Source organism: Paramacrobiotus metropolitanus, unplaced genomic scaffold (assembly GCF_019649055.1).
Source record: "Paramacrobiotus metropolitanus isolate TYO unplaced genomic scaffold, Prichtersi_v1.0 Parri_scaffold0000029, whole genome shotgun sequence".
Lineage (NCBI taxonomy): Eukaryota > Metazoa > Tardigrada > Eutardigrada > Parachela > Macrobiotidae > Paramacrobiotus > Paramacrobiotus metropolitanus.
The window spans coordinates 798,511-823,572 of NW_026570249.1; the positions used below are offsets into that span (position 1 = coordinate 798,511).

At 40.7% G+C, this 25,062-nt stretch overlaps 4 protein-coding genes and 1 long non-coding RNA gene across 7 annotated transcripts; 2 read left to right on the forward strand and 3 right to left on the reverse strand.

Moving 5' to 3' along the window:
* Positions 1–1,427: 1,427 nt before the first annotated feature.
* On the reverse strand, positions 1,428–1,967 carry LOC129588399 (uncharacterized). The gene is made up of 3 exons (XR_008690470.1): positions 1,840–1,967; positions 1,640–1,756; positions 1,428–1,548 (listed from the first exon to the last, which is right to left on the reverse strand). It is a non-coding gene; the product is annotated as an uncharacterized LOC129588399 (long non-coding RNA).
* A 1,626-nt stretch (positions 1,968–3,593) lies between these two features.
* Positions 3,594–4,689, forward strand: LOC129588289 (uncharacterized). Its single transcript, XM_055482456.1, has 2 exons — positions 3,594–4,481; positions 4,618–4,689. Exons 1-2 carry the CDS (start codon positions 3,594–3,596, stop codon positions 4,687–4,689), a joined length of 960 nt encoding a protein of 319 aa, XP_055338431.1.
* Positions 4,690–8,080: 3,391 nt separating this feature from the next.
* LOC129588442 (uncharacterized) lies at positions 8,081–17,000 on the forward strand. 3 transcript variants are annotated; one of them, XM_055482642.1, is made up of 18 exons: positions 8,081–8,423; positions 8,627–8,690; positions 9,150–9,344; positions 9,487–9,846; positions 9,964–10,404; positions 10,482–10,774; positions 10,847–11,339; positions 11,644–11,991; positions 12,147–12,421; positions 12,488–12,629; positions 13,052–13,426; positions 13,532–13,858; positions 14,049–14,569; positions 14,657–14,828; positions 15,081–15,527; positions 15,648–16,211; positions 16,273–16,522; positions 16,644–17,000. In XM_055482642.1, exons 1-17 carry the CDS (start codon positions 8,388–8,390, stop codon positions 16,365–16,367), a joined length of 5,148 nt encoding a protein of 1,715 aa, XP_055338617.1. In that variant the 5' UTR covers positions 8,081–8,387; the 3' UTR covers positions 16,368–16,522; positions 16,644–17,000. The 3 variants fall into 3 exon arrangements, with proteins under 3 accessions (XP_055338617.1, XP_055338616.1, XP_055338618.1); XM_055482641.1 differs by having other exon boundaries at positions 16,273–16,518; XM_055482643.1 differs by having other exon boundaries at positions 16,279–16,518.
* Positions 17,001–17,028: 28 nt separating this feature from the next.
* LOC129588444 (atrial natriuretic peptide receptor 3-like) lies at positions 17,029–20,337 on the reverse strand. Its single transcript, XM_055482644.1, has 12 exons — positions 19,924–20,337; positions 19,806–19,847; positions 19,483–19,507; positions 19,094–19,422; positions 18,941–18,984; positions 18,840–18,878; positions 18,659–18,745; positions 18,401–18,550; positions 18,218–18,268; positions 17,968–18,147; positions 17,632–17,785; positions 17,029–17,553 (listed from the first exon to the last, which is right to left on the reverse strand). The coding sequence occupies exons 1-12, from the start codon at positions 20,246–20,248 to the stop codon at positions 17,381–17,383; spliced, it is 1,599 nt and encodes a 532-aa protein (XP_055338619.1). The 5' UTR covers positions 20,249–20,337; the 3' UTR covers positions 17,029–17,380.
* Positions 20,338–21,310: 973 nt separating this feature from the next.
* Positions 21,311–24,981, reverse strand: LOC129588446 (receptor-type guanylate cyclase gcy-28-like). The gene is made up of 12 exons (XM_055482646.1): positions 24,516–24,981; positions 24,398–24,439; positions 23,776–23,800; positions 23,389–23,703; positions 23,243–23,286; positions 23,134–23,172; positions 22,938–23,024; positions 22,673–22,816; positions 22,483–22,533; positions 22,231–22,410; positions 21,902–22,055; positions 21,311–21,808 (listed from the first exon to the last, which is right to left on the reverse strand). Exons 4-12 carry the CDS (start codon positions 23,423–23,425, stop codon positions 21,639–21,641), a joined length of 906 nt encoding a protein of 301 aa, XP_055338621.1. The 5' UTR covers positions 23,426–23,703; positions 23,776–23,800; positions 24,398–24,439; positions 24,516–24,981; the 3' UTR covers positions 21,311–21,638.
* Between the last annotated feature and the right edge of the window lie 81 nt (positions 24,982–25,062).

Sequence of the window (25,062 nt, forward strand, 5' to 3'; positions counted from 1 at the left end):
GGCAGTAGCAACGATTTTCGAACTTGTGTTTTGTATTTTTTGCGACCATTCAGGTTTCCGTGCAATTAATTAACAATTTGAATTAGCGTATAAACATCAGACTGATAAAAGGTGACAGTTTCCAGTACAGTATGTGTTAATCATAGAAGGCCGTCCGCCTTAATTCCAGGAAATACATGAACAGTCGATACGAACAGTTACAGCCGCCGCAATCAGGTAAAACAGGATTATACAGTGGCGACCCCGCCGGCTCTGTGACCGTACTCTGTACTTTTCACCAGAAAATTAATTATGGTTTTATTAAGTTTTCCCGAACATTAAGCATCCCTATACGATGCTTACCAGTTAGCAAACTTGCTGGTAGGCTTTTGCGAATTAATTTGAAGTGGAAAAGTCTCACCGTTTCCATTCCGTTTGTGGCACTCGGTAGGGGGCGAAAATTTTGGGTTATTGCAAGTAACGAAGGACTAATTATGGGGCAGATCGAAAAGATTTGAAAGCCGGGCTCACAATCAGTAGCTTTTTTATGATTTTAAAAATCTGACAATTTTTGCGCTTGATGTCGGTTGGATAAAATCTGTGGTTACAGTCAGCACCAGTTCTCTTTTTTAGTTCAGTAAAAGATTATCTGGACGCTTGCCGGCGAAGTTTTGAGAGGTTAACGCGTTCACTGCAATGCATATTCAAGTTTGAATCTGCCTCGGTGCTGGATTAATTAAGTAATTAAATACCGTACTGACAGTTTCTTATAAAAAAATTTGGCGTAATTAAGCATAATTCAGCATATTAAAAATCTGACATAATTTGGCAATTTTTGGCATAACTAAGACCTGTAAACAGCAGGCAGCGAGAATATTTTGGGGTAGGTAATTATTAGTAATGTATGGAATCATTTTCCATATAATATTAGGAATTGTATAATGTCATCGCAGTCAGTCACTTATGATCCTCTTCGTACTTACTCTCTTCGTGGGATTCTGTTCGTTCTCGTATTTCTGTAAAAGAATCCGTTCGCTTTTTAATGACTACTTCGACGTTACCCTTGCAAGCGTAGGTATGGCGACGGTGTGGCTGATTCAACTGGCAGATTTATCGTTTTTCCAAATGTCATGTATTTTTAAGAGCCTTCTTTATAACCAGTAGCTCTAATATGACAACAGTAAACTGCAGAAGAAAATAAATTACGCCCAAATTACGTATAAGGTGGGGAAATTGTGTACTTGTAACTTCAAATTTTCTTTTATTAAATCGCACTGGTTACAAGTTGACGTCGATAAGAATACACAAATACCCACGTGTCAATACTGGTCTATGACCTATGTCATGTCGTTAAATATTTCTAGATTGTACAATATTTTAATCCGGTAACAACAATTTCCATCCGCAAACAAATATGGCGACATATATATTACATATAGAAAAACTAATATTATGGGAAAATACCCAGTGCTGATTCCGCATCGACAACTAAAGTGGCTGAGAAATCACGCATTCAGTTTTGTGACTTGGGCTTATCCTCGCATGCTCCTTGGCTGGCGACAAGTATATCTAAAATCGAGCACAAAAGGTTTAGGAAGGTACAAATAATCAATTAACGATGCAAATCTGACATTTTAGATGTGCGTGTATAGCAACTTACTTTTGCAACGGGCCTCACAACTGTTCGGGTATGTTTTCCCATCTTTGCCGCACACTGGGGTCCTGACCTGTGTGCATATACATCCTGGTGCCCTGTTGTTTCCTCTTCCCGAGACTCCTGAAAGCACAGATGCACCATTAATGAGACAGAAATACGAACATAGTTTGGAGTCAAGATATCATGGAATGTGTAGAATGTACCGTAGCATAGGACGCACAAAAGAATTGTCAACAAGACCACAACCTTCATGGCGATATCCCGGGTTTGGAGGCCGCCTTTGTACTGTGATTGCACAGTTTCACCTAAATTTTATGCTGCTACTACTGTAATAAAATTATAAAAACGACTGCTTCTATTCGTTTAATTTGAAATGTGGCCGTTTAAACTATTACGTGTCTGTACAGATACGTATACGTGTACATCTTTGCTAATCGTAAGTCATTAATCTCTTCTACAGTATATATAGACCAATGTGGTTCGCGGTTTCATTAACTGCTGTTGACCAATAATAAACTTTGTGCTCACCGCAATGTGTAAACTCAATATTGTTGTCTTTATAATTGGTATAAATTATGAGCCATCTCAACGTTGCGACCTGACCCACAACAAATTTCTTGGTGTCGACGTGAATCATCGTGCTGTGCGGCTTTATTGGCAAGAAAATGATGTTAAATCTTTAAGAATTAACAGGTAATACAGGATTCATCACCGACCCCGCTTTGTAGCTGCTAGATTTTCTTCACGTCAAGCCAGGAAGTTAACTTTTTATCTTTTTAAAGTCATGATATCACAATATGATGTAGGTATAACAGCTGCTGGATGGTGTACAAACGTAGTTCCGTATACAGTGGAGTCGGTCCAAGGACCAATACTTAAACGGCAAGACCCACAACAGACCAAAACGCCTGGTTGACAAGTCCCTGGTTTCATGGTTACACAAGTGTAACCATAATTATGGCGTCCGCTGCATACGTGTACAGTACTGTGAAATATTGTACGACCATACAAATTATATTTTATTATACAGTGCCTATAATACAAAACGAGAATACCATGATTGTGTTACAAAATATATATAATATTTTTTATCGTTTGTGTATTCCTTCAAGATAATGCAGATGCTACCATCCAGTGTGGAGCAGCATAAACCCTTCGACGGAAAAGGTTTTTTGTAAGTATGTTTAAAATAGATGTACATTGTACATTCACCGATACATGTATTTATGGCAGCGCTCCTGCCTTTATCACTACGAGTGGGCCAGTGGCATATATAAGCTTTGCTTTCGCTTCCAGGAGGTTGCAGATGGTTTGTACACCAGGGAATCATTGCAGAAAGGAGTAAAGCTCTACAATCCCATTTATAAAAGCGTACGCAAAATTTCTCCTAAATCAAACAACTCTGAAACGTATGGGACACTGTTTTCCCGTCCACGATATCTGGGGATTTGCGGAATCATGATGGGTAACAGTGACCTTTGCCAATCCATATCATACATTCCACACCTTTCCTTGTAAAATTTGATCATTGTTCCACAGTAAAGCAACCACGACCCTCTTAACTGTTATGTTAACGGTTAAGGATAGTATGACTTCAATTAATTAACGTACAAGCTATTGAGTAGGTATAAATCTCCACAATATTACGAAATGTATGAGTGTGTAAATGCATGAGCGTTTACATAGTGATGACTTTTTGATGTTGCTATATATGCCGCTGATTATACTTAGCCCTATCTTATTAAATGCAATTATATCTATCAAAAGGTTTTGATTGACCGGTGATTTGACTATCTTCGGGATGATGAAAACTTTGCCAGAGCATGATCGAGCCAGCCTCCACAAAAACAAGATTGCGGCATCATGTAATATCTTCAGTTTCCAAGAAAACATTTTAAAATCGTTTGGTATTTTACCATGGAACAAATCAAGACTTGGGAAAACAGTGAGTGCCACTATGATAACCATATTTATTTCCGGTGGTGTTTTCAACATAGCCATCAATGCCGGGCCGTGGATATGGAAACTTGCTTTTACCAAATCCAGCAACATCCTTCTGCGCATTTTACCCGACATACCTTTCACCTTTATCAATATTCGCTGTCTATTTGTATTATTCGTCTACTGGAAATATGCAGATTACTGGAGTTATGCGAAGCGCTGTGCAGAGGAAATGGTACTTCACTGCTCCAACCATAATAATTTGCAACAAAATCTCAAAAATCTACGGTGTGTCTCGATAGTATTAGGCGTCAGCGCGTTTGCTCTTGTGACAATTTTTGAAACCTTGGATTTACTGCATTTTGCTCAGCAAGATCCTCGACGACTGAATGCCACTTTTGACAACCCACTAGAACCGTTCCCGCTACGAATTACGGTGTGGTTAAATGAATTTCTATGGATTATTTTTTGCGCGCTTCCCTTTGCTTTATCGCAACAGGTTTATATCTCTTTAATTTTACTTGCACTTCTACTGCGACTTTCACTTACCGATGTTAACAAAAACTTGAAAGATATCAACGCCAGTTTAGGCATAGTACCGGAACTTGGGTCACGGCGACAGAGCGATGACCTTTATGAACATACGACCTTGTTTAACCAACTGACATCCCTGAAGACGCGATATTTGAGTAGTCTAAAGTTATGTCATGGTTTGAATGAAGCGTATGGGAGTATCATATTCGTCATATATGGAATGGACTTGTTTACCATCTGTGGATTCATTTCCGCCACGGTGGCCGATGGAGAAGGATTTCTTTTGGCATACGTACTGAACTTCTTCACCATCGCTATATTTGCGGCGTACATTGGCCTTATGATTCCCATGGTAAAGGTTTACGAAGAAGTAAGTAGATGTCGCTAAACTTTTCTGTGAACTGAAAGGTATAGTATTTCACCCCACGTAAAATTATTTGATGGCATATTTTACAGCGATGGCACTCTTTCAGCGATTTTTCACTGATCCCATTACACTTTTACAGAGTGTTGCGATTAATTTTCTACTGCACGAAATTATGGATAAATGTCAGGTTCAACAGGTAAATCGTACGTGATTCTGATTGTAAGCAGCTGCATATGTGTTTTAATCTTTCTTGACAGGACGCTTCCTCAAAAAATTCCCATTCGCATTATTTGCTGATAAGCAGTTTTATCAGTCTTACGAAGGAACATCCAGTTGCATTTTCCGGAGCTGATCTTTTTCATATTACGCGGAATTTCCTGGCTGGGGTTTGTAATAAACAAAAAATCCCTGTGAGTTCAGCTTGTACCTTGTACGCTTTCTGTTGCAGACTCTGACTTTCGTACTATCGTGTGCGATCATTTTAAACGATTTCACACAACGCAGCATTGGTGACCCCGGAAAAACGATATGCGGCGATGCCCGGAACGCGTCCCGGGAAAATTAACCAAAAAATTTTCCTTATGTATCGTCAGCTGCATATCCTTTGTACGAGTACAAAGGGGTCGGTTACACGCAGAAAAAGAATGATGCGATGGAATTTTTTAAACAAAAGTACAAAATTCTTTTACTGGTTTGCGATTTTGTCGGACGACTGTAAGTGGCTCACCGTATGTGGTATAAAATATAGGATTACATAAATCTTAAAACTGCGCTTGATGATTCCATCGTTGTGAGTCGTGACCATGCTCATTTTTAAGCAAGCTTAATATCAATTAGTCTAAACGCCGGTCGATCTGTTGATACACAGCAGGCGCCCCGCATGGTCCTCCTGATCAACATGGCGTTCTTTGAATTCATGGAGAAAAACGGCCCACGACACGACAAAAGTGATGGTCTAATGAAACAAACAGTTAACCAAGAGAATTGCGGGTAATATACATAAAGCGGCTTAGCAAAGCAACTCTTACTCCAGCTAAACGTTTCCGCGAAATGCTCAATGCTCCCACGCCGTTGAGTGAAATCGGCCTGTCGCGTACTAAGGTCACCATACCATCGACCGCCACACGAAGCTGGTAGCTCTGGATGAAATTAAATCTTTTTGTCAAAAGTGATCGCTGAGCATGCACCAGTGCATAAACTTCATATTTGTACCTCTTTGTCGTTTTCCAAGAGCGAAAACAAAGAGTCCACAAAACGGTGATACAATGCCGGAATCTTTTGGGCCTGTACATAGCTTTATAAATACACTCGTCATTTTCAAAAATTGATAGCTTAAGTTATTCAAAGATATTTTTTTGAAAAGGCACTGAATTACCTGCTCTTGAGCTGCAATAATTGGCAGCAGGAGTAACATATATAGAGTAAAGAGCATTAAAGAACAGGTATCCATGGCATATCCAGTGGCAGTTCTTTCGGACGCTTTCAGTACGACAAACTTTGATGTGAATCCACAAGTTGCCAATAAATCAAGCCCGTAAATAACTAGCAATACTGATCCGTGAAAATTAACAAATTCTCCACAAAAGGTTACCATTTGCATGTACCGGTTTTGCATTAGCAGTAGCTTCTCGACGCTTCCATTTCTCACTGCGAATAAAGAAGTCGGCGGAACATGACTGGCAAGTAACGTTTTCATATCTGTGGTTTCACTCTTTATGCATTTATTGAATTCTTTAAGGCAATCATACAAAATGTATCCCATGATAATTGCCGTTGTGTAGATTTGTTGAGAAAGAAGAAAGGGAAAACTGCAACACAATGCCCAGAACATAATGTACTCCCAGACGGTCATGCGCAGCGGAATGGGGTCGAAGATGGTGTCATTCCACATGTCCTTGTAAATCGGGTCCTCTTCTTGATAATGAATCCAGTCTCCAACCTCCCACAACAACACGAAAACCGACAGAGTAACACCAAGCCATCGTGACGCTTTTGTCCATTTACGAATATATTGGTTCCTAATCGTTGTACTGGGATATTGGAGACGGATGACCTTTTCCAGTTTCTCTTTAACCACAGCCCATTGCTGCCGTAGAAGAATGCAGATGGATGGTACAACTACTGCTCGCGTGTTAATGGCAAAATATGGCGCAAAATCCATAAACGATAGCAAAACGCTTTTGTTGTCGGGGACTAGTACAACCTTCCAAATTACGGATAGGAGATAAAGTACAATTGATAAGACGCCACCCAGAATAACACCAGTGCCCAATGCCAGGCAGATTAACGCGAGGGTGTGTCTTCCCGTTTTATAACCGCAACCATGGTTTGCTACACGAATCGGGTTAAACGGCAGACATCCGGCTGTTTTAAGTATAATTTCTTGCAAAGAAAAAATTAAATGACATTCATCCATGATAGTGTTTGGCATTATTGAGTAATCGCAAACAGGTTTTGCTTCTTATCAGTTTTAGCAGAACAGCGTACTTAATCTGCAGTTTCATTTGCTAAATAATTATGTCTTGATGAGGAGAAATGCATCGACCAGTTGCATAAATCTGATAGTACAGATACTGTATTAAAACATTATGGAAAGCGGCAGAGCACTGCTATATAAGCTGCACCAAAACTGTACTAAGGGGTTAGCACTCCTTGAGTACAGTTTTGGCTGCACACTACAGGCTATTGAAAGAACCGTGCATTGTGCATTATACAGCAATGTAAAGGATAACAGCAATGTGCGCAGGACGCTGCTGATGGAAAAGATAGGAAAAATGGAAACATTGTCAGTTTATTGGAGCACCTGCTATATTATTTACAATGCATGCATGCGCAGCTTCTGTGTGTCAGAAAAGGGGTGGATCTAGATGAAGGTAAACTGTATCAAAGGGACAAAACTTCAGAAATTACCATCAATAAAGTGTTACCATACCACATAACAAAAGCCTTTCGAGTTGCGAGGTATCTACTTGTATGGGTATATACTGCAAGAAATACTCGAAACCGTGCCGCAATATTGTTCAAAAAGGTTAATGTTCCCCTTAAGATTAGTAACATGGTTCTTTTTACAATCTTTTGGATTCAGGCTTTGTAGATTACAGTAAAAGAAATTTACTATTTGAAGTACTGACACGGGATGAAATCGATTTCATAATTGTACGTTTGCAGTTGCAGACATGTGAACACATAAAACGAGTACGCATAACACACCATGTAATGGCATGTATAATGCAGTAATACATGCTTCTCGGGTTGGGTGTTCGCACCGATGCGATACTAAAATACATATTTACCGGAATAATAAACAAGCTTCTATAAAAGTAAACCACACTTAAGCTTTGTAAAATAAAGCTACAATAGGCTGATATAATGCGATTACATTCCTAAACCCTCAGTTAAAAATATCATGTCTTTTGGCTTTGATAGATTAACCCGACAATGAACTGAAGAACATCTTCACACCACTTTTTGTCGCCACGGTATTGAACTGGAGAGCCGGCATAACAATGAACCCGCCCGAGGAAAAAGATGAGGCAATAACACTTTCACTGTCACTTCATTCGCTGATACTTTCACTTTTATCACTAGGAAAATTGTTTTTATATCTGATTAGTAACGCTGTAGCGTTTCCGGCTTCTTTATTGTCAGTTGCTGATCCGGCATGTGATAAATTTCCAGTTCAGCAATAACATTGCGCAGTAGTTTATATTATGCTTTTTTATAAACTTTGCAGTTTTTACTTTTTTACCCAAGCACACATATGCAAATCAAAATTTTGATAAAAGCAGCCATTGCTTAATCTTTGTTTTCTGAGCGGTTATGCAAATATCTTGGCTCAGATCTGCTGTCTGATGTGATCGATGCTGTTGCGCTGTTGAATCTGAATGATTTATTTCGCACATATCGAGTATGAACGGTTTTGCTTTCCTTTGTTTATTTGTATGGGTAAGTCTGCAACCTCGTTAAGTTGTTATGATTCGTATGAACTCGAATAAAAGTATGTTTGGTTAATAGCGCCCATATTGCTGTCACTTTCATAAATTAACGCTATAGAGGACGTATAAGTTATTTTTTACAAGAATTATAAGTATTTTTTTAATTACGTACTCCTTTCATAAAAAATTGAAATTATAAAAATTGTCTTGCAGATAAGTGGAACAACAGCCGATATACGGCACTTTATTCCTTTGCAAGCTTCTGCCAGAATAACAGGTTAATAATACGTTGTTAAAAAATTATAGAAATTAAGATAAGTTAGTAGGATGCTAAGAGAACATGCGTGACCAGGAGGCTGCATACATACGCGTACAATGCCTAGAAGAAACATTATAATTTTCAGAAAGCACTTTGCACATTTCCTCGGTTGTAATGATTTTGCATGCTGAGACTTGAAAGTTATTCGGACATATTGGTATATCGTGCATGTTATTAGTCTTAGTAACAACTTTGTGACACAATACAATATATTGTATCGCCACTACTCGTACTCTTTCGAAATTCCAGTAAAAATACGTGATTTGTGTCTCACAACTATTAGTAATGTCAAAGCACGTTTATATAAACGTTTCGTTTACAACTATATGCACAATACCGCAAGAATGCATAATGTTGCAAATACTTTGTACTTTCGAGACTCTGCGATGAGTACCGGCTGTAATGTTTCGTTGTCAGATGACGATATCGTCGTTCTTCACGATGCGGACAACTTTGTCAGTGAAACGACAACAACACCTGTGTCATTGCCCGATCTCCCGGTTCCCAACTGGTCTTTCGTCATATCTGACGTTGTGCTTATCAGTTATGCCACACCAGAAGACCGGGATATTGCGCTCCAGCAGATTACCCAAGTCTGGCAGGATGCTCTAGGTAAGGCAAACTTTACAGTTTTCCGTCATCATTCAATTAATTGTTTTTTGTAAAACAAAGCTGCTACAATAACCATTATTTTTCATATAAATAATTTGATGTTATGCTAATTTTCTTAATTATGTTTCGTACGTTCTCATAGCGCCACAAGTGAACGATGTCCAGGTCGTGTTAGTGGACGATTTGCCGGCTCCATCCAATCTCTCACACCAATACGCCCGCTCAAAAAGCAAAGCCAATCTGATCATCTACGTTGTGCTGGGCAACACAGAAGACCCGATTGACACGAATGCCGCAAAACTGGCGTTCCGTGATGAACTGGCCGAAACCAAGATTCCGGTAACACCAGTCAATCTCACATCGCCCGACGCTACCAACGTAGTCAATCACGCCACGAACGAAACATTCGCCGTATTGGATTCCGTGTGGGTCAAGTACAATACCCCGGAAGAGCGCGACGACCTTTTACGAAGAGTTAAAACTATCTGGGAATCATTACTAGGTAAACTACCACGTATAGATAAAATGTTGTCTCATTTATCATCCAGTTCTAATTTTACTCATCTGTAAAAGTACATATACACCTATAAAATTATTAAAATTGGTGCTGTTTTGCCAGCGGGAATGGCGTTCAATGTGCATTTGACTCTGTTCGGCGATACGCCAGCTACCTCGGAAGCGTTGCCCCATTTGATTACGTATATTATTACCGGGCGCAAACTGAACAACGAACAAATTTCCGATCAAGATGTGGGGCTAAAACTCCAATTCCGAAATTTATTGCGTTCTTCCCAGTATGCCGGATTGTGGCCGGTTGCGTTCGCGCTACCCAAATTGTCCGATGTTTCCACCACGACAACCGCAACCACTGAGAAATTAATTACATCATCCAGTAAAACTGTAGTAAAAAGCCCGACGTTGTCGGTAAAAGAAACTCCACAACCACATAATACGGGGTCACCTTTCTGGATTACGGATAACTTGATATTACCTTACGAAACTGTAGATCAGCGGAATTTCTTCCTGCAACAGATCAAAACTTTATGGAATAAAGTATTAGGCAAGTCCATTTAACAAATAAGAGCTTCACATTTTATTCTACAAAAAACATAATTTTATCCGGATTTTTCACATTAGGAGCAGAAGCGACGGGGTTGGATGTCCGTTTCGTGGACAGTGTCAAAGCCGACAACGACACGTCGTCATCGCAAAGGATACCGGTGTACAATGTCACATACGAAGTCAGCGGATGGAGTGTTGATCCGAAAATTTTATTGCACGCACTGGAGCGCTTCCACCAGGCGGTGGCGGACGCCCAAGGAGGGGGCCAAAAAGATACAACGACTAAACCGCGAACACCGATAATGACGTCAAATAATAAAACCATTGGTGTAAAGGACAAAGGAACGCTGCAGCCTGGGACGTTAACTGTAAGCAAAATGATGCTTTGTTTTGTATCTATACAGAGTATCGAAACGTTCATTAGAATTTTTTTTCGAAAGATTGGAAGTACATCGAACGAGCCCCAGACTGTTAATCTGGATAACGCGGCGCAAGAGTTCATGTGGTCGTTACCACAAGAAACCGTTCAGTTAACAGCGGCCGTTGATGTCGTCACGAAACCGCCCACAACCGTTCCGACCACTCTAACGCTGACCGTGGAAACAGCCACGCAGGACTTCGCCCAACCCTTATCGGCAAAGATTAACAATGACCTTTTGAAGATTCCGTCATTTATGCAGGCACTACCTGACGATAAAACCGCTAAAAATCCTACTACGGTCCAGCCGGTGACCGAACCGCCTGCAACGACGACGTACGCGTCGGTCGATGCGCAAATTCAAGATCTTATTCGGAAGCGGTTTGGTGGTGTGAATCCTGCTGGTATGCACGCGACGGTGTTTAATGAGAATATCATGTTTGAACTGAACACCAACGAGACCAGTGTTGGGGAAATTATGGAAGCTATTCGCCGAGTTTGGATGGATGCCATCGGTACGTTTGTATTTCTTTATTCATGCTAATAACGTATTATGCTGACCTATGTCAGAATGTATTATGACGTCGTCAATCGGATGATATGGCGCATATTTGTTTTGTTTACTGATGCATCGAATCGTACAAGTGCTGTTTACTGTACAACGTTAATTTTTTTAATCTAAACCGTGGTAAAGTCGGTGTATTTTTGAAGCTGGCGTAGTGCAGTGGCTTAAGTCCAATGCAACATGCCAACAGGGCTATTTAATTCGAACTATACGTACGATGCAGTCAAATAGTTGCACGAAGAATTTTTATTCAGGATCCGAAACACAAGCTGATGTATTTTTATCCGTTGTGCGCAATGATTCCGTGCAAGTTGGTCCAGTGGATTCTCGAACCACCATCCAGAACGTGGATTACGTTGTTCTGGCACTAACCCGTGCTGGTGATCTTGATGTGGAGAGCGTTCGAAGCCGCTTCCGCGAACTATTAGCCGGAGCCGGTATGACGAATATTATCCCAAAAACGGACCTCTTTTCCGGCCTGTTTGACCGTCGTAAAGTGAACAACAACATCATTCTGGGATCGTTGTCAGTCAGTTTCACCGATAAAGAGCTGCTGAGCAATTTGACTGAAGCGTTGCAAAAGATATGGTCCAACGTTTTGGGTGAGAGAATACATATGTACAGTTGTTTGTACCTGCATTCTTTGACACCTTAAAAAATATTTAGAAACCGGCTACTTTGGATACAGTGGAAGAATTAAAAATTATTGATTAAATAAAAATGTTTTACTCGTAACGGTCTAATACTCTTTTTACAGGTAGCGATGCGACCGACGTCCAAGTTTCCATATACCGGGACGCGCCACATGCCCCAACAACCGCCATCGCCGGCAACGAACTGTACCATGACGTTTACTATGTCGTCTTAGTGCAAACTACGAAATCCGATATTGACGTCGACACTCTTCGGGATAAAGTTCGCGAACTGTTGCCGACGATTGATATTGCCGGGGTGACCGTTATCCCACCGGTCAAGCACGAATCAAACGACATTCCCGGTGACTCCAGTGACAAAACCTTGAGCAAGCAACAAGTAAGGGTAAACAGTTTGGTGATTATCAGTATTACTTTTCAATCATTTGCTTTTGATGTTCTGCAGACGTCGGTAAATGCCAACGATCCATCTGCAGATCCTCTTTTGGGATTACAGCTACAGCACAGAATTTTATTGAATTATTCCACTGAAGCGCAGAAGATTGATGAACTGGGGCAGATTCGGCAGCTCTGGTTTGACGTCTTTGGTATGCTGAAATTTTTTAACAATAGTACTGAGTAGATTTACCGTAACTGGGAATTTTCGTGCAGTGTCATTACCTCGTACCATGCGTAGTCGCGCAGCAGAAGATTGATGAACAAATACAGTAGTCCATAAACTACAAAGCAATCAAACTTGTAAATGAAAATTTTTTTCGGATCGAGGGCAACTTTTTTCAAGCTGGTGCGATTTTATTGCTTTTCCATAGGTCAGTGTAGCACTTCGTGTTTAATTAGGTAATACTGTACTTTATTTGAACTTTACACTGTTCAAACGGCTCTTGAAATTTTTGTATCTCTTTGACTTACTTGAAATAAACTTGACCCTGACATACAGTTAACTCGTTTTTTACGAACTAAAAGTGCACGAAATTTTGTCTGTAATGATGCGGTCAGTGGTCATGTTTAGGTCCAGACGTCAGCGATATCAAATTACGATTGGACAACGAGACAACGGTCAGCACCAGCACCGACGGATCAGCGTTGAACTACATTGAATACACCGTATTTGTGGTGACCAAGTCCACAAACTACGACCAAGAAGCGGTTCTGCAGAAATTCCGGCATAATTTAAGGAGTGCTTTCCTGAACTTCCAAGCATCGGAAGTACCGGAGGTCATGGTGGCCACTGGTCGTGATGACAGTGAGGTGTTCGTTAAACTCGACCAGCCAGAGCCGATTCGGTCGGTCCTAGTTTACGACAGCGTAGTATTTCTTTACACAACGGACAAAGAAAAGGAGCAAAAGCTGGATCAGCTGAAGGAAATTTGGGGAAAATCTCTCGGTATTTTATGTGACCTTTATGACATCTTACAAAAAACCTTTTCAAAAAAAGTTCTAAGTGTTGCTGCCGAAAAACATTGTGAATAACTGAATTGTATTTTTGTAGGATTGAAAGTTGTTGCTGTTCACGTGCGCCCAATTTTTGACGAAGCTGTGCAGAATTCCAGTGTGCACCACGTAGAGTACATTCTTGTGGCACTGACCAACGGTACCGCTTTGGATGCGGATGAAGCACGAACAGGAGTGCGCAAATATGCCGCTAGTCGCAATCAAACCGTTTTCGCCTTTCCGGACAAAAACACCCTGTTGCATACCATGCCAAGCACGGCTAATTTTGCTGTTGTACCTTCCGGAATTTTAATCCGATATGCCACTGCACTGGACCTGAAAAACATGGTGCAGGTGATTCAAAACACATGGCAAAAAGTGTTAGGTAAGAGAGTAATGCAACGAGTAAAAATTAACGAGACAATAAGGAAAGTGAGTATCTTAATCGACTGATTATTATATTAATTTGAAATAAAATATATATACTATATACACTATTTTACACCAAGTAAATTAATTAAAAAATATGTAAAACGTATCAGTTTTAAAAAATGTTTATTAACTGGCTGTTTTAGGACAAAATGCGCCAAAAGTTGATGTTGTTGTATATGATGACATCATCCGACCGGAAGACCAAGTCGTTGCCGGTGACCCGCATCCCGTTCACTATGTGTCCTACGTCGCCGTCATTCAAACAAGCGGAAAACCCATTAACATTCCCACCGTCATAGCGCGTTTTCAGGAACTTCTATCCGTCGGCATGGATCGCAATGCCACCAAAACCATTCTCGTTAATTCCACAGCGACCATTTCGAATTCTCCAAAACGAACACTCACAGCAACCGTCGTCAACGCATCCCTTCTCCCAAATATAACGAAATCAGAGTCAAATAACACAAGTACCTTTAACATTACGATAAACCTCCAAAATCCGAGAAAGAGCCTGCTTTTGTCAAAAGCCAACGATACTGCAGAAGGCACTACAAAGGTCATGAATGTGGCTACGACATCAGCAACTGTAACGAGTCGGACACCCGCCCTATCGGTTAAGATGGTCATTTCCAAAGCGAATGTTTCCAGTCCAACATCTTCAAAGGTGAGTTTTATTTTGTAAACGGGCTATAACTTAAAAAATGATGATATTTTACCATAAGACAAATTGGTGGGCTTTGTTTACGTACAGAAGGAAACTTTGACCATTTCGCCCGTTGCAAGTGCCGGTGAGCCAGTTTCCGTGCCACCGCTTCCGGCCGCTTTATTGATAAAGGATCATATTTGGCTCGTATATAAAAGCAATATCGAACGGGATAACTATTTGGGACAAATTCGGGACGTATGGAAAAAAGTCCTACGAGGTAAGCCCATCCCAGATATGGGCCGCAGTTATTAACGATGAATTCACAAAATATTTAATGCACAGAGAGTACTCTGTACGTTTAACGTATACAGATAGTACGTACAGTAAATAGAAGTTAATGCACAGAAATTAAATTAAATATGATTCAGTATAGAAATGACGTACACGCTATAATTTTAAAGGATTGTTTTCAGTCATCTAACTTTATAGCACAGCCAAGAAGTTTCAGCGTGTGCTTATTCTGCACTAGATTTCGGGGTATCGAATGTTTCTCTGGAATTCGATTTTGAAGCACTCGATCATACCGCCAGCAATTTACCGAATTCCCACAAAGTGTACTACACCGTTCTTGGGACACAGTCCAACAAAACCGCCCACATTGACACATACGCCGCTAAGCACCGGCTGCGCCAAATCTTACCGACCGGAAAATTCATGTTCGGTTTTGACGTCGAAGAGGTCAACGAATTTAACAAACACGCTGCTCAGGGTATTTACAAGGATATTGTTGAGGAGAAGCCACCCAAAAAGGAAATTGACGAATATGACGAGATAGACGCCGCACCGGTGACCTCTAAAATTACGTCTAACGATCCTAAGATAGAGATTGTACGGTCTGTTATTCTGCAATATTCGGACGATGAAGAACGAGACGCGGAAGTGGATCAGCTGTTATTATTGTGGAATAAAATTACCCGTAAGTAAAAACTGCCACCCGGTAAAAATAACATAATTAAATTCTTTTGGCTAACTGGTAACGTATCTGTATAAGCTTATACTTATAGTTGCTGCAAAAGTTATTCTTGATATTTTGTAGGTAAAAACGTGACAATTATTCGTTTATCGGATAAAATTCTTTCCACGGATGAAACATACGCACCCGGAAGTGTGCACGAATTCAACTATACCGTCCAGCTCAATGCCAGCAAATCGTCACTGAACAAAACCGCTTTGCTAAACCTGGCAACGGCCTTTGAAAACGCTTTACGCCTGGAAAAATTTCCTTTCGTTCTTAATGGATCCGAGCTAATTCATCCGGTTATTCCAGAACGCAAATTGGTGATTACACTCGGCTCGATTATACGGGATTTCAGCAACGTGACCTTTAACGGTGTACCCATCAAAAATGTGAATTTCTCGTCCATTGCGGAACAAGTGCAAGAGCAGCTACAAAATTCTAGTATTACTATAACACCGAGCTTAAATGGAAATTTTACCATTGCAATTAACAATCATACTCAAAATGTTTCGGCTACCAACAAATCTCACATCGACCACGGAAAAAATGTTGTAAATGGATCATTGTACATCCGATATTTCAATGCAACGGATAAGGAAGTAGCGCTGGGAACAATGCGAAACATCTGGAAATCGTTGTTCGGTCAGTAAATTACCGTGAAAACGATTTCTTCAGCAGTTTTTTCGATATGACAATTTTACAGTTTTAGGTTTCAGCGAAGGATTGGTTAATCTGACACTGCTTATTGACGATACCAAGCAGACAAACGCAACTAATTTGTTACCACGATGTCCATAAGGTCACCTACACCATCTGGAGTCCCATTGACGTAGACCTATCGCCACCGCAAAAGAAGTTTGACGGTTTTCTTCGTGCCAGCAACGCGCCGTTTTTATATTACAAAGCCCAAGGCAACAGCACCGCAGCGCCGACGACTTTTAATGCAACTGTAGGTGCGAAGATTTCATAGCGACGTGTGCGGTCACTCTGGTATTATTGAACAAAACAAGCGTATGCAGACTATGTAGTTATTCTTTTTGCGATGATTACACTATTTTATGTATTCTACTTCAGGAACCCTTGCCACTGTTCCTATAAAAAGAATGAAGCGGGTTAACTCATATCGAGATGGAAGCCTATTTTTACCGTATATTGGGGGATTTCTGTCGCGTGCCTTGGACGCTGTATCCTACAGGAGTCGCTCTCCAATAAGAGCGATATCGTTAATTAGGGAATAGATGAATAACTGAGTGTATGGACTATAAAATTGTTTGTTATACCAAAGTTTATCATGTTATATATTACCGTGCTCGGTGTTTTTGTTATTGACCATGTATTAATTACTGACTGAATCCGGTTTGTCGACACGATCGAATTGCTAGCTAATCCATAATTTATTATTAATTTTGTTATTTCAATAAAATACCTGTAAAAAAGCCGAAATTGCATACAGATCTGCAGCGAAGCAAAATACTTTCGCCGGCGCGGCACTTTTTTTCTTCACAGTGCAAATCAACAAACGGCAAATCACCTATTATTTCGCAAGAGACAACTCTAAGCGGCTGTAGAATGCGGTCGGAAAATTTAAAAAAAGATATACCGTAATCTGCATAAGAACAATCAATCAATGAATTAGCACCCTGTCAAATCTACCGCTGTATGATGCATTATTAAAGAGCATAGACCCTTGATTTGGCTGTCTTTATGATTGTTCAACACCGCGGCAGTTACATACCTTCGCTTTCTCAAATTTTAAGAACATATTATTGCAAGAGCTAATAGAGACGGGAAGTGAGTGTATTTGTTTTCGTCTAAATGTGTAAAATATCTCTGTACTGATTCAAAACTGAAGAAAACTGCTGAATTAAATTTACTGTGGAGTTTAAGGCATGTTGGATAGGTGAACCTTGTTGCCGGCTTGCGGTCCCCTGCAATACATCCGCAGAAACATCCCAAAAGGTATTCCCACCTTTATCTCTTCCGTCTACAAATTCTTGCGTAAGCGGTACTGCATGACCCTCTTCGTATGTTGTCGTAGAAATAAACATAAATGTATACTCACCGGATGTGCATTTTGTTCCCCGGTAGCCGCAAAGCGGTTCATTCAACGGCGGACTCGAACGATTATTCGGCCATACAATCTGACGAATACTGTTATCTAGCGGGTCGCGGCTTGGCTGCAGCCATCGTCGCCGGGCTGAGTACTCCATAACGGGCTGGAAAAATAGCGATTGGTTAACCCATATATAGTGACCTTCGGTGGTCGATATATTTTTGTCTGATCAAAAAAATCGATTGGATCAGTTTGTAAAGTGCCGAATGACAAAAAAATTACAGATACTCTCTTTTTCATCACGGTCAATCAAAGTACAAGTTTACGTGTATACCATGGAAATACCTGAAAATTGCCATTTATATCCGGTTGGCTGAGAATCCAATCGGACTGGCGATCTCCAGTAGCGTTGATGAAAATCTCCTGTCCTAAGATTGTGTACGTGCGGTTCCACATCAGCCTGGACACTGCCGCGCCATCGTGCAGATTCTCACCAGATCCCGACGTTGCCATTTCGTTTAGCGTCTTTGAAAGACATTCGTAAAACTATTTCTTCCGGTAATGTTATGACTACACATATATGCTGAATATTTACCTGACCATAAATGGATAATGCATAGTAGTAGGCCATGGTAAATGGACTGACCTATAACGAAATTAGGCTATCAAAAAATATGCCATGCCCGTCGACGGGTCAGCAATTTAAAATCGATACGCTTATGCTACCGTAACGGACACGCAGTTAGAAAGAAAAGGTCATCAGTCGCAAGTCGGGCACCTCTAAATCGAATCCATTATAGTATGGGTCACCATACTTTTCTTTGATAAGTTGTTTCAGCGCCGGGGTAAAATTGCGATACTCTGGTTTGTCTTCGTACGATGAAGAGGTTGATATTTTGAATAGCGACCGAAACGCCAAACGCGCCTCCTAATGAGTGAGAAAGTAGGAAGATTAATGTTCACTTCTTCAGGAAAAAACAGCAAGTCCTTTCAATCTCCTGTTACTGTTTTACGTAAACCAGGAGAACTTACGTACCGCATCCCGTCCATCGTTTTTTGAATACCAGGTAATGTTGCCGACACTAGGGACTGGATGTCGAAAAGGTTCAAATGCAAAATACACCTTCAACAAAGCGGAACTATCAGATTAATTATGGAAAGAACTCATTATGAATCTCTAAAGCTGTTTGCAATTTTCAATTAATTTACGCCCTTACGTATTCCCCATTCGTCATCTGCATATCGGAAGCAGCCAGCTGCGACATAATGCAAACATTGAGAAAATTATGAGATACAAACTTTTTAAATTTTTCTGTACCATAATGGGTCGAATGCGATTGCCCTGCGCAATGACGATAACAACTAGCACAAACTGAATAAAAGTACGCCGACAACAAGCATAGCCAAGTTTTTAATTTTATGTATATAAGTACCTTCTTCTGAGGTTAACGTTTAGAGCAAATATTTTTACCTCGGGCAACAGCCTTAATTTCTTCCAGAGAGTCTATTGTATTTTGCCTGTCCTTGCCTTGGATGTAGTACCAGCTGGCACTTATATTATAGATGTCGCGCAAAGTATTGGAGACCGATCTACACACGGACATAGCCAGAGCAGCCGAAGGGAACATCCCACTTCTGTCGCTACCCTCCGTCCCATCGCACAAAATTCCGACTGTATTATAACCGAAATTACTCAGTATCTTGTACAGAACTACGCTGACATCTTCCGCGCGATAAGGAGAAAGACGTGTGAGTGTGGGGTAACGCTGCTTGTCATAAAAACCCGAATCTCCCGAATTCCTACAATTTCACTGCGTATTTTAATGATTCTTTTTTATGAGCCTTGACCGTACCACTTACGTGGTCATTATTGGTATGTTCCATTCTGTAAATAAAGATATTAGTTTACACTTTATATACCTGTACGTGCGTACAACTGCGTTCGTAATGCAGTACTGTATACATAACATCCGGTTGCTACATTATCATTACAAATTACATACATATAAATTACAATCACCATCAATATGTTGATTAATTAAGCAAAATAACGCGCTATATTACATTTACTCTAGAATAATCATATTGCAGCGGAGCAGTGCCGAACCACAGTAATAATAAATTAAAATTATATGCTTTCGTTAGTGTACTTCTGCTCATAATACTACTCACGCACATCTCACCTGTTGCGAAATTTGCCAATGATTTTGCTGGCAGTGGGCAATCTTAAACCAGGTAGAAGTGAGATGTCGATTATGCAAGTACATATTAGAAGCAAAATACCGTAGCTGCTGTACGTACCTGAGCCAATCATGGCCAAAACGGGATCGCCAGTGGTTTGCCTGTAATAATAGCGCGCAGCCCAGTTGAGTGCTAGTGATCCCGTGTCATAACAGGCCTCCCAAGGGTTTGGAAGAAACCTTTCTCCCGTCACATTCAGTAGTGAACCATAGTTTGTTCGCAAGAGCTCTTCCCCTTTGTCCCATGCCGCCTTTGCGCTTTGATCTGCCACCGGGTTCCTGCCAGTCAGAGCAAATTCCATTAACGCGATATCAAGCGTTGACGCATAAGTTGTAAATACAGCACCGACAAGAAACAAAGTCACTGGTGTCTGTGGTATTTGCATATTTGCAGATGTAATAAATTTTGTATTCTATAAAATTTTAAATTTTCTCGGTGAGAGGATTGCACATACGAAATTATTATATGAGTGCTCGTTGGCGGCAAAAACAATAATGCTACTCAACAGTCTGCATCATCCTGGGTTTGTGTACGAGTACTTACTTCTCCGCGGTGCAGCGGCAAACCAGAATGATTACAATATCGTGATTCACCAGCATAACAGGCCCTCCGGCCACAATCTGATTAGTATATCCGCTAAGAAGTTTTGTGTTTATTAGAATACGGCTTGATAGCCACAATTAAAATTTGCATCCACTTGACGAAAACGTGTTCCTCCATTCTGAAAACTTTTATATGAGTATGACAGGGAAAAAATTCCGGTTGTGCTGACATGGTAATGACAGTCAGCCGTAATGGATAGATGAATGATCGGCGTGAAATGTCACATAATAATAAAGCCTTTTTCGACAACTGCGATTTACTGTTTTGCGACAGGGGTGCACTCAACAACCTTTATAATTTTATAACATTCTATAATTATATATACTGTTTTTGGACATCTTTGTTGCAGTTGCTAAATGGACGGGCAGGAAACAAGTTCGCGTAGACCTTGGCCACACGCCGCCCGCTTCCAGCCGCTTCGCTTGCAGATCATATGTGGCTTTGTACACACAAACAACACCGAACAGGATAACTGCTACCGTAGTATATGTGTACCTGGGACAAATTCGAGGCGTATGGAAGAAAGCTTAACGAGGTAACCACGACCATAAATCTTATCGGATACTGATACGTATCCGATAATTAAGTCTTACCGGATCTTGTCCGCTTTACAAAAAAATAACTGTAATTTTAACTTCCGCAAGTTTGCCATGTTATACATGACCGTGCTCAGTGTTTTTGACCATTTGATGCATTACTAACCGAAACCTGGCTTGTCGGTGTGAACTGCTAGTTGATCCGAAGTCTATCATTAAATTATGTAATGCCTTAAAATACGTTCAGTTTTAAAAAGATCCGACTGCATATATTTGCAGTGAAGTATGTATGTACAAAATTTCCGTCGTGCTGCGCTTTAATTTTTGCTCCACGCTGCAAATCAACAAATGGTAAATCATCTATTATTCTGCAAAAAATAACTCGGGAGGGCCGTGAGATGCGGTCGGTACAACCGTACAACGTAAAAAAAATTATCTGCATCACAACAATAACAAACGCATTAACATAACAAATGACGACACAGTCAAATTTACTACCGTTTTCTGTTGCGGTACTAAACAGCTTAGGACACTTGATAGGGTTTGCTCAATCCAGCGGCAGTTACCTTTGTTTTCTCAAAATTTTGGGATTTATTGAAAAATTAAATGGAGAAAACTGAACGTATCTGTCATCGTTTAAATGTGTAAAATGCGCCTATACTGATTAAAAACCGAAAAAAACTGCTGAATTAAATCTACGGTGGAATTTAAGGCATTTTGGATAGGGGAACCTTGTTGCCAGCTTGCTGTTCCCTGCAATACATCCGCAACAACACCGCCAACGGTATTCCGACCACCTCCATCACCTACAAATTTTTGGGTAAGTGGCATTCATTCTTGTGCTCGTATACTGTCGTAGAAATAGACATAAATTTTATGCGAGTACTATCTGCCCTCACCAGATACGCATTTTGTTCCTCGGTAGCCACAAAGCGGTTCATTCAACGGAGGACTGGAACGCTTATTAGGCCATACAATCTGACGAATACTGTTGTCCAGTGGGTCGCGGCTTGGCTGAAGAATTCGTTGCCGGGCGGAATACTCCATAATGGGCTGTCAAAATAGCAACTGGTCACTCATTAGCGCCCTTCATTGATCGGTACATGAGTGCTTTTGCTCCACACCATGCTTCCATAACTGGTCAAAATTGCCGAGCGACCAAAGGCCCAAATTTAGTTTTGCCCCACGGCCAGAGTGCAGTATAAGTTCTTACGGACACACAAAATACCTTGAAATTGCCATTAACGTCGGGTTGACTAAGAACCCAGTCTGATTCGCGGTCTCCACTAACATTTATGAAAATCTCCTGTCCTAAGATAGTGTACGTTCGGTTCCACATCAGCCTGGAAACTGCCGCACCGTCGTGCGGATCCCCGCCGGATCCCGACTTTGCCATTTCGCTTACAACCTTTGAAGTACACTCAGAAAACGTATAAGAATTCCAAAAATATTATAAAACTCAGTAGCGACAGATATTCACCTGGCCATAAATGGACGTTGCAAAGTAGTAGGCCATGGCGGATGGGCTGACCTTTAAAGAAAGCAAGAATAACACTCCATAGATAGAAGCACTAATTGTCGGCGGGTCAGAACACAAAATTAATGCACCACCGCTGTCGTAATGCAAACGCAACCAAATAGGATTGGTCCTTAGTCGCGCTTCCACGTACCTCTTCTTGATCAGAGAGCGGGTAACCATACTTTTCATTGGTTAATTGTTTTATCGCCTGGGTGAAATTGCGATATTCTGGGTTTTCTTCGTACCGCACAGGGGGTGATATTTTGAAGAGCGACCGAAACGCCATACGAGCATCCTAAAGCCAAAGCATAAGATGAATATGTAACGTGATGACACTTCTACATAAAAAGAAATCATGTCCCTTCAATCTCTTATTTAGATTGTTTTACTCGGCGGCGGAGCTTTCATGTACTAACCTCATCCCGTCCATCTAGGTTTCCTGAACGCCATGTCATGTTGCCGACAACTTGTGGATTTTGAAAAGGTTCAAAGGCAAAATATACCTCCAAAAGAACATAAGATGGTATATTTTATTCATAAAATATACAGAGACAAGCGTCGCTCACAACGATACATTTAATGGAAAGTACCTAATGTGCATGTGTTTCTTACGTAATCTCCGTTCGTCATTTGCATATCTGAAGCAGCCAACTGTAAATAACTATATATTGCAAGCATCGAAAATTCGTAATCAAGGTAAAAGTTCGCAGTGTTGCTGTACCATAATGGATCGGATGCGGCTGCCGTGTGCAATGATGAGAACAACTAAAAACAAATCAATGAAAATACGCTGACAATAAGCGTTGTCAAATATTCTTGCTGTTTCTTCTTCTGCCGTTAACGTTTTGAGCAAACATGCATGATTACCTCGGGCAACAGACTTGATTTCTTCCAGATAATGCATAGTGTCTTGCCTGTCAGTGCCATTGATGTGGTATCGGCTGGCGCTAGATTATAGGTCCAGCGCAAGGTATGGAAGACCGATGAACACATGATTATAGCCACAACGGACCTTCTGCGGCCATCATTTCGTATCATCACACAAAATCCCGACCGTATTGTAACCAAAGCCACTCAGTATCTTTGTAGAGAGCTACGTTGATTTCTTCCGGAGAAAACGGGGTCACCCGTGTGAGCGTGGGATAACGCCGTTTGTCGTAAAAGGACGAATGTCCCAAATTCCTACAATTTTACTGGGATTTACGGTACGAATGTTGTTGTAATGAGCGAATTAGCCGCACCGATGTGACTTACGGAATCAGCATTGGTATGTTCCATTCTGTAAAAAATTCAGTAATTTACACTTTGCAGTCAGTACCTGGACGTGCAATCAACTGCGCTCATAATACGGTACTGTCACATCCGGCTAATATGTCATTATTACCACCAAGAAAAAACCAAACAATAATTTTATAGTGCCATGAAACCTCCCGGCTGTTCGATTCAGCTTTCAGGCAGCCATATTACGAGCAGGTTACCGGTTTTCGGACTTTTCTTCAGATTTTGCCGTTTTTACCGCTAATTAGCGCAGATTGCTTTATAAATCTTCCAAGATTTTTTTCATCAACCTGAAAAGCTTAGCTTATGCAAATGCTGAAGCATTGGACTGTTAATACGTGCGTCAGTTTATTTTTGTGTTTAAAAGTGTGCGATTAATATCTTCAATATAAGAACTTCAATACAACATTGCTGTGTTGTGCGTTTCAAAATGGAATTACTAAAGCGCAACCATATGTGTTGCTTAACTGGCTCAAATAGTGCACTATATTGCAGATACTCTAAAAAATTTCTTTGAAACAGTGCACTGCTGTTTGTCACTAAAATTATTTACTTTTTGGGTGCACTAATAATTATGATATGCACAAGTATGTCGCACCTGTTGCAAAACTGGCCAAGGATTGTGTTACTGGTGAGCACTCTAAGATCAGGTAGAAATTAGATGGCGATTATGGCATCATTATGCATCCATTAAAGCAATGTCACAGCTGGTGTACCTGGACCAATCATGGCCAAAACGGGATTGCCAGTGGTCTGCATGTAATAATGGCGTGCAGCCCAATCAAGTGCCTTGGATTCCGCGTCTGGCGCGTCATAACAAGCCCCTTGCTCATAAAATCTGGCTCCCGTCACATTTAGTAGTGAACCATAATTCGTTCGCAAGTGCTCTTCTCCTTTGTCAAATACGGCCCGTGCGCTTTGACCTACTGCCGAATTTCTGCCAGACAGTGAAAATTCCATCAAACCGATATCCACCGTTGCCGACGTATAAGTTGTAAAATATACAGCAAAGATAAAAAGCAAAGGTAAGTCTATCTGTAGTCTTCTCATATTTTGCAGATATATTTGGGATTTACAATGATTTCTAAATTTTGCTCGGTTAGTGGATTGTACGTGCGAAGTTACGTAGAAACTCTCTACAAAACCAAACGGGCTATACAAGCAGCGTGCATCATCCGGGTTCTGGTACTTCTCCGATGCCACCGGCAAACCAGATTTAAGTACTTTGTACTAAAATACGGGGACTAACATAACAGACCCTCC

Excerpts from the sequence above, each read along its gene's own strand:
- LOC129588289 (XM_055482456.1), top strand. The coding sequence starts at position 3,594 with ATGATAACCATATTTATTTCCGGTGGTGTTTTCAACATAGCCATCAAT. Across the intron at positions 4,482-4,617 it reads TGGTAAAGGTTTACGAAGAA|AGTGTTGCGATTAATTTTCT; the intron begins GTAAGTAGATGT and ends ACACTTTTACAG.
- LOC129588442 (XM_055482642.1), top strand. The coding sequence starts at position 8,388 with ATGAACGGTTTTGCTTTCCTTTGTTTATTTGTATGG. Across the intron at positions 11,992-12,146 it reads GATATGGTCCAACGTTTTGG|GTAGCGATGCGACCGACGTC; the intron begins GTGAGAGAATAC and ends CTCTTTTTACAG. Across the intron at positions 13,427-13,531 it reads AATTTGGGGAAAATCTCTCG|GATTGAAAGTTGTTGCTGTT; the intron begins GTATTTTATGTG and ends GTATTTTTGTAG.
- LOC129588444 (XM_055482644.1), bottom strand. The coding sequence starts at position 20,248 with ATGCAAATACCACAGACACCAGTGACTTTGTTTCTTGTCGGTGCTGTA. Across the intron at positions 18,985-19,093 it reads AATTAAGGCTGTTGCCCGAG|TTGTTATCGTCATTGCGCAG; the intron begins GTAAAAATATTT and ends AGTTTGTGCTAG. Across the intron at positions 17,554-17,631 it reads GGGAACAAAATGCACATCCG|ACGGAAGAGATAAAGGTGGG; the intron begins GTGAGTATACAT and ends AAGAATTTGTAG.
- LOC129588446 (XM_055482646.1), bottom strand. The coding sequence starts at position 23,425 with ATGCATTATCTGGAAGAAATCAAGTCTGTTGCCCGAG. Across the intron at positions 22,534-22,672 it reads CGCTCTCTGATCAAGAAGAG|GTCAGCCCATCCGCCATGGC; the intron begins GTACGTGGAAGC and ends CTTTCTTTAAAG. Across the intron at positions 22,411-22,482 it reads CAACGTCCATTTATGGCCAG|GTTGTAAGCGAAATGGCAAA; the intron begins GTGAATATCTGT and ends TGTACTTCAAAG.